Below are 13,854 nucleotides of genomic sequence, written 5' to 3'. Positions count from 1 at the left end.
TTAAGCCCCGAGTTGGGCTCCACACTGGGCCAGGAGCCTACTTAAAATATAAAAAAGAAACTAAAAAAAGAAAAGGGGGAATGTATACACATAGATCTCAATGAATGAAAACAAACCCCCAGGTAACTACAATTCAGAGGCAAGAAATCCAACCTGTGGATTCTTCTTGCCAAGCATGCCTCCCCATCATGCATACAGCAAAAAGGCCAGTGCTATTTTGAAAAATTCCATCTTTTCTCAAAGATTGCGATTTATTTTACATATTTCCCATGAACACCAACTGCTAAGTTCACAGCGGTGACCACAAAGTAACAGATTTCGGGAAGAGGGGTGTTTACGGAAACAATCTCATTGACAGTTAAAGTCACAAAAGCAAGTGGGAGGAAAGGCATGGAAGGTGGGTGGGTGCATGATAACTGCTAACACGACACCGGAGTTAGAATCCGAGCTTCTGTCCTCGCTCTGGCATCCTGGGTGTGAACGATCTCTCGTGAACCATAAAATGACTTCCTGCCACATATTTCTGGAAATATCATTGGAATAACCTCAACCCCGTCATGCATTTAAGCACAGCAAGCATCTCACACATGCATGTGCTGTAAAGACTGGGTCCCCTTTGCTCCCTGTGCCCATGCAAAGGGCAAGGCTGCAAAGGTCAGGCCTATAATAGGAGATGCTTTGACTACAAACTCTAATTCCCATATTCCGAGAAACGTTCCATGAAGGTGAGATACAAGCCTACTTCCTGGTCTGTTACCCTGGGGACTTTGGGAAAAGGTGTCTCGAAGGCCCAACATGGCCCATCCTGCCCTTTCCCACTCACAGGGCTGTTCCTCCCCATCCTATCAAGGGCAAAGACCTAAGTGGGCTGTCAGATAAAAACACCTTACCCGCCAGGAGAGGGCCTTTGTCCCATCTCTTTGAAGATGAAAAGCAACAAGGTGTGTTTATTTGTGCCCATCTCCCTCCCCTGCCCTCCCCTCCCCTCCCAGGCCTGTGAGGCTACTCAGCTAGTTACAAATCATAATAAAACCCACTCGCTCACGCCATTAACTAGATCTTTCCAGGAGAAAAGGTCAGTACTCACACTCCTGGGAGTACAGATGGGGGAAAATCCAGCGTATTCGCTGACGGGAGAGAATGTCAGGGAGTAGAGGAAAAGGTCAGGCCGGCAGGAGGTGAGAAGGGCTCAAGTCCGCTGCGCGAAGACAAACTGGACCCTGGACGGGCCGAGTCTTTCTCACAGACTACATTAAAAAATAACAACAGCTGAAAATCGATGCTTCACTTCCCTGACACAAACAATACAACAAAGGAAGAAAAAGCAAACACACGGAGGTGTCTGAGAAGCTTCCCGAATAATAAAGCCCTCCAAGCTGCTCCGGAGATGTCAGTGGCCTCCCAGCCCTGCAAAGACCCAGAACTCAAGAAAGAGTAGGGCTCAACTCTGACCCCGGCTTTCTCCACAGGCTCTCGAAGGCGACAGCAGTCCCAAGTACCGACTTTTATAATCTCTCTGGTGTTTCAACTTCCCAGAAGGGGATGGAGAAGCTGGATATGAGCTACTAGGGTACAGTCTCTGGTCCTGCTATGAACCCCCAAATGGAACCACACAGGCTTCTCTCTGGCCTGGGCAGCCACAGGCACCCGATGGCATCAACAAAAAGGACCCGACCTGTCTCTCATAACACTCTGGGTCAAGGTGGAATTCATGCTAAAAGGATGATGCTTAATGTGACACGATAAATGCATGGCCCCACCCAACCCCCAACCTGCCTAGAAGTTTCTAGAGCAGCAACTATAAAGGTGATCCAAAGCCACACAAGGTGCAATGATCACAGAGAATGGAAAACCCCCACCAGGGACATACAGGCAGTTCCGCGACCCCCAAGCTCTCCGTCCCCACTAACCCTGTTCATCGTGGCCCGATTTTACACATACACACATATTAAATAACCAGGACTGACCAGAGAGGGGCAAAATTAACTTTACAGCTATTTTCACAGACATGGAGACTGCACCAAAGCAACCCAGTACCAACTGGGAAATGCAAAAAGTTAAGTTTCCACTGAGCCACAAGCAACTCTGAGGACACCCACGAGAGCCAGCTTCCAGACTGGTCCTGCTTGGGAGTCATCACGGGGCATGTCGCAGTTCTGCACGTGGAGCGCACAAACCCAGGCAGGGCTTCGTGTGTGAGATGCCAGGAAAGCTGCCCCTGCTAACAGCCCCGCCTCGTCACTCCCACCCACCTGTAGCCGCCAGTGCCCCCTCGGGCCCCCTCCCTGGAGCGGCCTGCTGGCCCAGGACAAACAGGACACTCTCCCCCAGATGTGGCCAAAACCCACAGCAGCCACCCCCATCCCAAGGTTGCGGGAAAGCACAGCAGAGCCACATAAAGGTGGGGTCCCCAGGAGTGGGGATGATGTCATGGGTCTGAGAGGTGGGAAAGGCTGCAGGGTGCCCTCTGAGGGTGGCCAGGACATCAGGGACATCAAGGAAGGTGGGAGTCTCTCTTTCCAAATGCACATGGGGAAGGGGGGTGGCTCCGAATGAAGTGAGCCTCAACTTCCCAGCAAACACAGCAGCGCAGACACCACAGCGAACAGGTACAGCATTTGGGGAAATCGGGCATAAGCCGGATAGTGCGGAGCACCAGTGCCAGGCCAGCGGACTTCTGCTGCAGGAAGTTCCTCGGGCCCTGTCCCCCACTTTCTGGGCATCAGCTGCCCAGAAGTAAACGTCAGGGGGCTGAGGGCGGCTGACAGCTGTGGCCGGCGGGCCGGGGCAGAGGAGGAAGGGCTCCTGGGCCGGAATCCGAGCGTGCCCACATCAGCAGAAAAGTTCCAGGGGCCAGCACGCCGTCAGGAAGCAAGGATGCCTGCCGCTCCCCAGGACCTCAGGATGCACCACACGCGATGCCACCGATGCCACCGCGAGGCCCGCTTCAGGGGGCCTCCAGCCGCAGGGACGGGAGGGGCGGTGGTAACCGCGCTGCTCCCGGGGTGGGTGGGAAAGATCCATGACCCCGGGTCTGGCCCTGCTTGACTCTCCAAGGCAAACACCGACCCCCAGGAAGGAGTGGACGAAGCGCCCGACGTCCGGGGGGAAACTGAGGCACGGGGCTACACGACAGGGGCGGGCAGAAGGAGCAGCAGGGGGGAGACGGGGGGGGGGGGCAGGAGGAGCAGCAGGAGTGGGGGGGAGGAGGAGCAGCAGGAGGGAGACGGGGGGGGGGGGGGGCCGGGGAGCAGGAGGAGCAGCAGGGGGGAGACCTGGGGGGGGAGCAAGAGGAGCAGCAGGAAAAGCAGCAGGAGGAGGAGCAGCAGGAGGAGGAGCAACAGGAGGGAGACCTGGGGGGGGAGCAGCAGGAGGAGCAGCAGGAGGGAGACCTGGGGGGGGAGCAGCAGGAGGAGTAGCAGGGGGGAGACGGGGGGGGGGAGGGGGGGCAGGAGGAGTAGCAGGGGGGAGACGGGGAGGGGGGGAACAGCAGGAGGAGGAGCAGGAGGGAGACCTGGGGGGGGAGCAGCAGGAGGAGCAGCAGGAGGGAGACGGGGGGGGGAGGGGGGGCAGGAGGAGTAGCAGGGGGGAGACGGGGAGGGGGGGAGCAGCAGGACGAGGAGCAGGAGGGAGACCTGGGGGGGAGCAGCAGCAGGAGCAGCGGCAGGGGGGAGAGCCGGGGGGGGGGGGATCGGGGAGAGCTCCGTCCCCCCCGCCCCCCACACGCGCACATGCACACACGCGCTGGAGCGACGCCCAATCGGGGCCGCGCTCGGGAGCCGGGCTGCACACAAAGCCCCGCCCGCGCCCCGCTCCGCAGCCGGCGGCCGCACGCGCACACAATGGGGCGGCGCGCCCCCGCCCCCGCCCCCGCCCCCGCCCGGCCCCCCGCGCCCCGCGCCCCGCGCCCCGACTCACCCGCCGCGCTGCTCAGCAGCAGGCACAGCGGCCCCAGCAGCCACATGGCGCGGCCGCCCTCCCGCCGCTCCCGCCGCCCGGCGCCGTCGCTGCCCCCGCGGCCGCCGCGCTGCCCCGCCCCGCCCCGCCCCCCGCCGCCCCGCCCCCCGCCGCCCCGCCGCCCCGCCCCCGCCCGGGTCTCCCGCCCCCTGCTCCGGCCCCGCGGCGCCTGCACCCTGGCCGCGCGCCCCCTCAGCGCGGGGCTTCTTTGCCTCAACTCCAGCATCACTTGACCCCAGGGAGGGGCAGAAAAAGTTTGGAAGGAAGCGCCACGTGTCGCGAGGAAACAGGCGGTTTGTCCTCAGTGGCAAGACGGGGACCTCGCGGCCAGGGCTCTGCTCCAACCCCGGTAGGTCCCTTGGGGTGCGGGGCACGCGGGCCGTCACTCCGCGGGGCTCCTCTTCTGTGATTCTGAGAACCCCACGTGGAGGAGGGATGCTAACACCTTTAAGGGACTGCCTTCATCTGGATCTCGAATACCCATACCCGTGGAACACGGGAGCCCCGATTCAAGGAAAAGGAAAAAAAAATATATATATATACATATATAAAGGCTCACGCCCAGATGCAGAGTGAACAGCTGCTCCTACGCAGTTGGAGCTCCAAGAAGCGCTGGTGAAAACTGCCAAAGAATGAATTTATTTATTTATTTAAAGATTTTTATTTACTTATTCATGAGACACCTAGAGACAGAGAGAGAGGCAGGGACACAGGCAGAGGGAGCAGCAGGCTCCACGGAGGGAGCCCAACGTGGGACTCGATCCCCGGTCTCCAGGATCATGATCATGCCCTGGGCTGAAGGCAGGTGCTAAACTGCTGAGCCACCCGGGCTGCCCGCCAAAGGATTTAGACGGCAGGGGAATGTAGTGGCATTTCTGTGCCCAACTCTCCATCCTTCACCCACCCCACCCCCAAATGTGTAAAGTTGTGTTTGCACAACCAGAGCACACAGCCAGCCTGCCTCCCGGTAATCAGGATGCAGAGTAGTTCTGCTGCCCCAAAAAGCTCACCTCCCCCCGAAAGAAAAACACCAACATAATTGCCAGAAACTGGAAATAACACATGTGCCCATCAACTGGTGAATGGATAAGCAAATTGTATTATATCATTTAATGGAACAACACGAGTGAATATTAAAAAGCATGCTAAGAGAAAGATTCCAGCCCCAAAGGGGATATTCTGTATGATTCCATTTACAAGACCCGGAAGGAGGAAGGAAGCTAAACCATAGGGCCAAAATCACATCAGTAGTTACCAAGGGCTGGGTGTGTGGGAAAGAGAGGAGGGCAAGCGGCACAGGGCGACCTTATGTGTCTGTCAAAATGTATGCAACTGCATCCCTAAAAGCCACACCTAAAAAGTTTGAATTATAATGTAGATAGGTCCTACCTGTTTGGAGGAGTCCAGAGGGCGTAGGTGCTGGGATGACTAGTCAGGGAAATTGTGGCTGGGATGCCCACATCACACTGGCGACTCACTGGAGGCAAGCTCCAGGATGCTGAGATTCAGTGACTTTTTTTTTTTTTTTTTTTTTTTTTAATTCATGAGAGACAGAGGGAGAAGCAGGCTCCATGCAGGGAGCCGGACATGGGATTCGATCCCGGGTCTCCAGGATCAGGCCCTGAGCTGAAGGCGGCGCTAAACCACTGAGCCACCCGGGGCCACCCTCAGTGACTTTTTAATTGTCAATTCTAGTCTGGAAACTAAAAAGCTAAAGTGGATCAGGTCAAAGTTTAGAAATACCAAAGACAGTTCAAAGTAATGAGAAAATGTGATGTAGGAAAGTTTAGCAAGTTCCAGGTTACAAAGTAGTTTGTCTAGTTTGGAAAATGTAAACAAATCCTTCAAAACATTTAGCATTCAGGGATTACATCCTGGGATCCATGAACACTAGAGAGCATTAGGGAACTTTAAAGTTCCTAAAATTGGGGACGCCTGGGTGGCTCAGCAGTTGAGCGTCTGCCTTCAGCTCAGAGTGTGATCCTGGAGTCCAGGGATCGAGTCCCACACCGGGCTCCCTGCGTGGGAGCCTGCTTCTCCCTCTGCCTGTGTCTCTGCCTCTCCCTCTGTGTCTCTCATGAATGAATAAAATCTTTTGAAAAAATAAAAATAAATTAAGTTCCTAAAATTGTGTATAAGACTTCAGGTAGAGATGGGTATGTGCATTTTTCCAGGAAGCCCCCAGCCTTTGAGAGTGATACCCAAGAAGGCAAATAATTTGTCAGCTGCTCATTTGCCTTGGAACATTAGGAATATAGAAGAACAATGGATCTGACCCCTTATAGAAGAACCCATCTGACCCGAAACAACATTCTTGTTTCGTTAGGTTCCTCTGGGCACATGAAGTTCAATTTAGGAATTATTCAGTGTACCTGGCTCACTCTCCACATGTCTCTCTCTCTCTCTCTCTCTCTCTCTCTCTCTCTCTCTCTCTCTCACACACACACACACATTCTTTTAAATGTACTAATTAATGTCCTTAAAATGATCTGAACAAATGCAAAGCTTTCTTTAACTTCAATTGTTTTTATACTGAAGCATTCCAAACCTCCTCGCCTCCTATGCCAGGCAGGAGATGAATCCAATCTTTACAGTTTATTACTCTCCTCGTTCCTGGTTCCTTAGAATCCCATCAAAAACACAGGGCATTCCGCTTCCGGGAAACATAATAGGCTCTAATGCTAATTGTTCAGGTCACAGAGAGCCAGTTGCAAGTCTTTTTCACAGTTGGTTTAATAAAAAGCAAAACCACATTGCATTTGTCACTTATTTACTAAGTGACGCACTCTGTCCTTAGATGTGTGCTTCCCACATGCCCCCGCCCCCCCCCCCCACTGCTGACAGAGGGACAAAGGGATTTGGTCCCTCTGTGGTCATGGTATAATGCTCTACAGCTCCCTACATGTTTTCATCACGCCACACGGCAGTCCCAGCAACGCCACAGGTAGGACAGCACAAGCTAGGCATGCGCTCTGGTGGCTGGGATGTGCTCCAGTGCTCTTTCCACCTGTCACACACTAGCTCTGTGACCTTGGGCAGGTTATTAGCCTCTCTGAGCCTCCATTTCCTTGTAGGTAAAACAGGCACAGTACAAACACTTGAATCTTAGGACTGCTTTCAAGATGAAATGAGATAATGTATGTTAACTCTTTGGCACGGTGCCTTGCACAGTAGTTGCTTGAGAAAAGGTAGCCTGTGGTTTGGGTTCATATCACAAGGTAGCTGCTGAGGTGGCCAGTCTCCAAGATGGATCTCCAAGATCCTTGCCCTCTGGTATCTATGAGCTGTACAGTCGCCACCCACAGAGAATGGCCTCTACAACCTATGGATGTTGTGGAAATGACGCTGGGTGACTTCTAAGGCTGGGTCACAGTGTTCATAGCATTTCTTCCTTGCGTCTTAGATCCCTTGCTCTGGGGAAGCCAGCCACCATGTGGTGAGGACACTCAAGCAGCCCTATGATTCAGGCCACATGAGGAGGAACTCAGCTTTCTGCCAGCTTACCAGCCATTGGAATGAACCATCTGGGAATGGTTCAAGCCTCTAGTGCCATTTTCAGATGAAAGCAGTCTTCACGAGAAATCCTCAGTTGGAGCCACCCAGCCACTCCCAAATTCTTGATCCACAGAAGCCATCAGAGATCATAGAGTGTATTGTTGCTATAAGCTACTACTTTCAGGGTAAGTCACTCCGTGGCAATAGAGAACTAGTATATCTGCCTTGAAGATCATCTGTGGGACTGACTTCATGGTTTTATAGGATGTTGGAAATGAATGAATACATGGAAAACACTTAGAACTTGGCCTAGTACATAGGAAGCACTCAATAAATGTTAGTTGGGTTGTTACCATGGTTTGCTTTTCCATTATTGTCATCATCACTACCTTTCTTCCAAAGCATCTAAGATTCAGGCCTTTCAAAGTTCAAAAAGACCATTTCACACCTGAAGAAGAGTTGGAACCATCTGAAGGCGTAAAGAGACAGAACTAGTAAAAGGACTAAGGAAAAACTGTATTTACAGGGAGTTTATGGCAAACAAGGAGGTATTTGCTTCATTAAGCTTCGTGAAAACCAGGCAGAGGGGTAACAGAAGAAGCTCTACTTCCGGAGTCCCGTCCTCAGCGCACTTTCACAGGGGATCCATACTCCCTGTTCAGTGCTCCCCTCTTTCCTTCTTGTGATTTCCCTTCTTCTCTCTTGTATGTGAGGAGAACAGAAATTCACTTGAGGATGCAGCCAAGGAAGGCTTGCTCCACTCTGGACTGGAGTAGCTGGTGGAAGCTGCCTACTGAGAGACTCTGTGGCCAAAGACGACACTTTTTCTCTTCAAAAAAACACCACACACACACACAACATACACACACACTAACCCCAACATACAATCAGGAGACCACAGAGTCAAGTGACTGAGGGAATAGGCTTCAAGGTGGTTTGATACACCTGAACTCTTAGTTCCCACCATCTACTAGCTCTGTGAGGCTGAGAAAGTCACTTTATTAGAGCCTCAGTGGCCTGAGAAATGGGCATAATAGTCACACCTGCCTCCTAGAGCACTTGTCTGAAGCAAAAGGACCCTTACGCATTCCCTTAGTCATCTGACAAACATTGAGAACTGGCTCTGTGGCAAGCACTGCTCGAGGCTCTGGATTGCTGCAGTGAGCAAAACCATGTCCCTGTCCTCATGGAGCTCATGGTCTAGTAGGGGAGGTGGAGACATGTCAAAGTGAGCAACAACCACGTAGTATAACACCTGGTATCATAAGGGTTATGGGAAGCATTTACGAGGGCTCCTAGGTCAGAGCTCTGATTTCTTCAGTTCTTCTGACCTAGGACCTCCGTGTGAGGGAGAAGTAATACCAGGAAATGTGAAAGTGAAAGCTGCAAAATTCTGTGGTAGGCAACCTCTCAGATGACCCCTAATGATCCGACTTCCTCCTATTTGCACTCTTGGTTCATCCCCTCCTTTGGGTACTGCTGGACCTAGTGACTCAGTTCTAGCAAACAGAATACTGCCAAATGTATGGGATGGTATTTCCAAAATTAGGTTACAAGAACACTTGGGATCCCATTTTCCACCCCTACCTTCTATCTGTCTCTCTCTTCCTCTCCCCCTCTTGCTTACCAGCTGCCTTTTTGTGACCTGCCTTATGCAAAGGTTCGAGTGGCCGGGAACTGTAAAGACCTTCAGCCAACACCCAGTGACGAATTAAGGCCCTGAACCCATCAGTCCAGAAAGAACTAAATCTTGCCAATAATGACGTAAGTGAGTGTAGAAGATCTTCCCCTAGTCAAGCCTTCAGATGACACCACAGCTCTAGCTGACAGCTCAACCACCATAAACACCGAGTCTGTGAACACTTAACATCGTTGCCTCTCACCTGGTAGTCTGAGGAAGGCAGTGTGAGAGAACCACCACTAACCAAGCGTCTGTTTCCAACATCATACATTTATGATCACGTTTATCTTCACAACAACCTCTGAGTTAGATATTATAATCCTCTTTGCACAGATGGGGAATATGAGGCCCCAAGAATCCAAGTGACAGGCCCAAAATAACCCAGGGAAGACTGAGATTCAAAGCCAGATCCTTTTGATTCCAAAGAATTTCCACAAACACCACACTGAACCTTCCTGCCTTCTGTAACAACGACAACAAAAAAATCCCCAATTCATAAAACCCAGAATGTGTTTGCAGCTTGAAAGATACTGCATTCACTGGGTTTAGAGCTAGAAAGGTAAAGATGCCCAGCACATCAAATAGAAGTTGATTCATTATGTGATACAATTCAACTCTTAGAGAACTTTTCTGGATGCATCTAATTATTGTAGTTTCCCACCCCCCAAATGCTGAGCAGAGGAGTTCGCTCAACTAGAAATTAAAGTCATCCAGTGCTGCCAAATGTGTGTATATATATACATATATATATGTGTATATATATTCATTTTTTAAAATTACCAGACTAATCTACAGAAAAAGCCTGCTGAGAACCAACAGAATTCTTGTAATTCATGTTTAATATAGTCACTAGCTTACAAGAAGAGAGATCTACTGACATTTACTAATGAAAATGTTGCATCATCAGAAAGGATGAAATTTTTACCCCTCATTAAAAAAAAAAAAAAACTAACAACTTGTGGCTTGTTATTTATTTTAATGCCTCAGTTTTACTGCCCCTTGAATGAAGTTGTCTATACTCTAAAAAGGGTGATTTTTCACTTGTGACCAGTCCTGGAACCAAGAAACAGTTATATGAAAATGAATTTAACCTGCAATTTATCATCAGGGCCATTTTGCCAGTTTTCATAGCAAGCACATTTTTTTTTCTTTCTCAGTTAGGAAGCGGGGGGGAGAAGGTGGATTCATTAAACGTATAAGCTGACTCTTCGCCTATTAACTTGAGTGGAAAAACTGTCATTGGACTATAGAGATCTACAGTGTCCAACATAGTAGCCGCCAGCTACAATTGGCTATGTACAGCTACATTGAGGGCTTGAAATGTGACTGTTCTGAATTACATCTCAAAGTATAAAATGCAAACTAGATTTCAAACAGTACAAAAAAGAATGTAAACGATCTCCATAAGATTAACATGGATCATATGTGGAGATGTAATATCTAGATATAACAGAAGTAAGTAAAATAATATTAACATTAACTCCACTGGTTTCTGCTTTTTTAATGTGGCTCCTGGAAAAATTTTAACTTCATATACAACTTGCATTTGAGGTTCACAACATACTTCTTTTGAACAGTGCTGATAGAGGTACTATTTTCTTTTCTTTTCTTTTTTTTTTTTTTTTCTGAGGCACTATTTTCTTTGGTAAGTGAACATATGACCCCAGCAGTGTTCCTTATGTCACAGTTGAATATAAATCCACTTGAAGATCACTCACTTAGGAAGCATTACTTTCTTTCCAGTTTCTCCATCTGACTAATTCTGCCTCCAAACCCTGTTGACCTTATATTCTAGGCATCCAAGTCAATTGATAGAAAAGCGAGTGTAATGTCATAGTAGTATCAGTATGACAAATGTACCACAGGATCAAGAAGAGAAGGGAAGAAATGAAGAGAGAACAGAGAAACAATCTTCAAAGCGACATGAACATTTGACACTTGAATTCTGAAAAGAACCCAACACTGAATAAGATCTCCATTTTCAGTAGGGAAATTTATATAGTAATTAATTAACAAGCCAAAAGTCACATGAGATATTCACTCAGTGACAAATGCGAGAAAATGATTCTAGTATGCCCAGGTCTGATTACCTTCCCCAAGTAACTAACTGTCTTTCATAAGACAAACAGGTAAGCAGTGGATTTTAATAAGAGCACTCAAAAAACCCATCTGGAACATAAATAGATTTACATTTTTAATCGGACGTTATTGGAACATTTTTTCCCCGCACTGTGAAAACTCTGCTTTAATAATGTAAGTTGTTTTTCTCAGAGCACCTCAGCCTACTTCTTTTAAACACCTCTTCATTTTGAGCTAGATTCTTAGGGCTTGATTGATTTTAATGTTTTAAAGCTTAATTTTGAGAGCTGTTTGATTGCCTAATCTGGAGCTGCCACTGTGTGGGTTTGTAGTTCAACTTGTGGGATGGAGGCCGGGGGTAGAGAAAAAGGAACTTTTTTTTTTTTTTTTTTTTTTTTGCAGAGTTTTCAGCGAATTCCCCCACCCAGTGTGGAAGAAAAGAAACCAAAAGAAACCAGGAATGGTGGTGGTGGCGCCTGGGTGGCTCAGTGGTTGAGTGTCTGCCTTTGGCTCAGGTCCTGATCCCGGGGTCCTGGGATCGAGTCCCACATCCGGCTCCTCACAGGGAGCCTGCTTCTCCTTCTGATCATGTGTCTGCCCCTCTCTCTCATGATTAAATAAATAAAATCTTAAAAAGAAAAAAAAAAGACCAGGAAGGGAAATGTTTACAATTTCCAGGACCCTTCAGCATACATATAATGAAAACACAATAGAACTGCAGTATTATTTGCTTCTGTCAAGCTTTAATCATAGCTCCTGAAACATAGCTAAGACTTTCTGCCTTGTTGTTCAAGCCAGAAATCTGCATGGATCCCCACTGTGATCAGTTACCCTGATTTGCATATTCTATCTATTGAATGTCTCTTCAATCCAATTCACTCCTTCTCGTTCCCTCCTACCTCTCCCTTCCCTGAGATCCCCAAGTCCCTGTGCCTGGGGTGCTTCAACTCTCTCTTAATTTTCCAGATCTTGTCTTGCTCCTTCTCAATCCGCTGGGAACCTCCATGGCCACCATCGCCCACAGGACAATCTCAGACTTAGCTGAGTCCATTCTTTATGGGCTGCTGCTGAGGCTAACTGTCTTAGGGGTCGGGGCAGAGAGAAGGGTGTAAGGTGAGACTAGAGGAGTGGGTAGGAGACTTTTGGTCATGGGAAGGTCATGGTAGCATTAGGAAATCACAAATGGTGGACTTTAGGCAGGGCCATCACATGAACAGATTTGCATAATTTGTTTTGTTAAAAGCAAGGGTTCTTAAATTGGAATAAAATATATATAAAATAAAAATAAAACAAGGGCTCTAGAAGCAAACTTAAATTCAAAGTCTGACCATGCCACTTAACTGTGTGTCCTTGGCCAACTTATTTAACCTTTCTGAGCTGGTTTCTTCAAATATAAAATGGAGGTTAAGACCCCTATGAGATAGGCATAATTGTGAAATCTAAATAAAGTAGCACTTAGCATTGTACTTGGCACATAGTAAGTACCCTACTAATTATAACTAAATATTACTACTGATAACTCCTAATTTTCCTGTCTTTTTCAAGAAGCCCTCCATGAGGCCTCAAGATTGAGTTAAGCCTCCTTCCCATGGGCTCCAGTAACACCGTGTATTTATCCCTGTTTATAGGATTTATGATTTTGATCATAATTGCCCACGAAGATTGCCTATGTGTTCTTTCCCCCACTGAATCATAGCTGCATAAGGCTGGGAACTATGGTTAATACAGTGAGAGTTCTTTCCATATTTACTGAATAAAAGAATACCTTAGATTGCTTTCATACTTCGATTTGCATGATCACTTTTATCCTATCTTTATTCCCACTTTACAGTTGAGGAAACAAAAGCTTAGAACAATCCAGTTGTAAGTATAAAGTCCTAAGTCAATAACATCAGACCTGCAACCCACCTCTGTTCTTGTATATAACCATGGCCTGGAAGAAGGAGAGGCTGAGAGCGGTAACACCCTCTAACGTGACCTTCTGAGAGGAAAACGGGTGTTTTCACAAAGCTCATGAAAGGGCAAAGTGAAGAATAAAACATTTCAGCTGGAAAAATAATAGGTAGCCAGAAATCAACCCCAATCCTACCAGAAATAATAATTCCAGGAAATGGAGCTACATGCTCAAAAGGGAATATACTCCAGGATACACATAATAAAGTCACCTTGGCAATGCTTGTGCCTTTGTGGCCAAGCCGGAGAGGGATTGAATTTAAAAGAGAATTGCAAGGAGGACATTTGCCCATGCTAGCCCATCCTAAGAAGTGTGCCAAGCTCCCCACAATGTTCAGCTCCCTGCCACATAACCGCGAGCCTGATCACAACAAAAGTCCAGAGCAATTACAACAAAAATTTCCAAGGGGGAAAAGATCAGAGCATGGTAATGCTAGAAGCTGTCCACGTAGGTCAGTTGGCTCGACTGTTACAGCATGGTGCCAATGAAGCCAAAGTTGATACTGGTATGAGCCAGTTGGCTTTGCATTGAGGGGGAAAGATGTTCTATGGTCACTGGCTAGAATCTTCATCCTTGCTTGTCCTGCCAATGACAGTATTTAAGGCCAAAAGCGAATTGAGTAAAAGAGTTTGGATAACTTAATGCCAATCTTGACAACGAGAACTGACATTCAGGCAGTAATATATAG

At 48.4% G+C, this 13,854-nt stretch overlaps 1 protein-coding gene and 1 long non-coding RNA gene across 4 annotated transcripts in view; one reads left to right on the top strand and one right to left on the bottom strand.

Annotated features, from left to right (window-relative positions):
• Positions 1-4,014, bottom strand: part of LDLRAD3 (low density lipoprotein receptor class A domain containing 3) — a 232,023-nt gene extending 228,009 nt beyond the window's left edge. The window contains exons 1-2 of one of the 3 annotated variants that reach the window (XM_072791134.1): positions 3,919-3,969; positions 1,088-1,247 (exon numbers count right to left, since the gene is read on the bottom strand). Coding sequence is in view for 1 of the 3 variants with exons in the window: in XM_072791133.1 (XP_072647234.1) it covers positions 3,919-3,964 (46 nt within the window). In the remaining 2 variants the exon portion in view is untranslated. Of the gene's footprint in view, positions 1-1,087; positions 1,248-3,918 lie in introns of all 3 variants that reach the window. The other 2 variants (XM_072791133.1, XM_072791135.1) reach the window with 2 other exon arrangements.
• Positions 4,015-4,117: 103 nt separating this feature from the next.
• On the top strand, positions 4,118-7,804 carry LOC140612909 (uncharacterized). The gene is made up of 2 exons (XR_012014038.1): positions 4,118-4,306; positions 7,361-7,804. It is a non-coding gene; the product is annotated as an uncharacterized lncRNA (long non-coding RNA).
• Positions 7,805-13,854: the final 6,050 nt, after the last annotated feature.

The sequence above is a fragment of the Canis lupus genome, chromosome 21 (genome assembly GCF_048164855.1).
Source record: "Canis lupus baileyi chromosome 21, mCanLup2.hap1, whole genome shotgun sequence".
Taxonomy (NCBI): Eukaryota; Metazoa; Chordata; class Mammalia; order Carnivora; family Canidae; genus Canis; species Canis lupus.
Note: the sequence above shows the minus strand (reverse complement) of the source record. Positions and strands in the feature narration are given on the sequence as shown.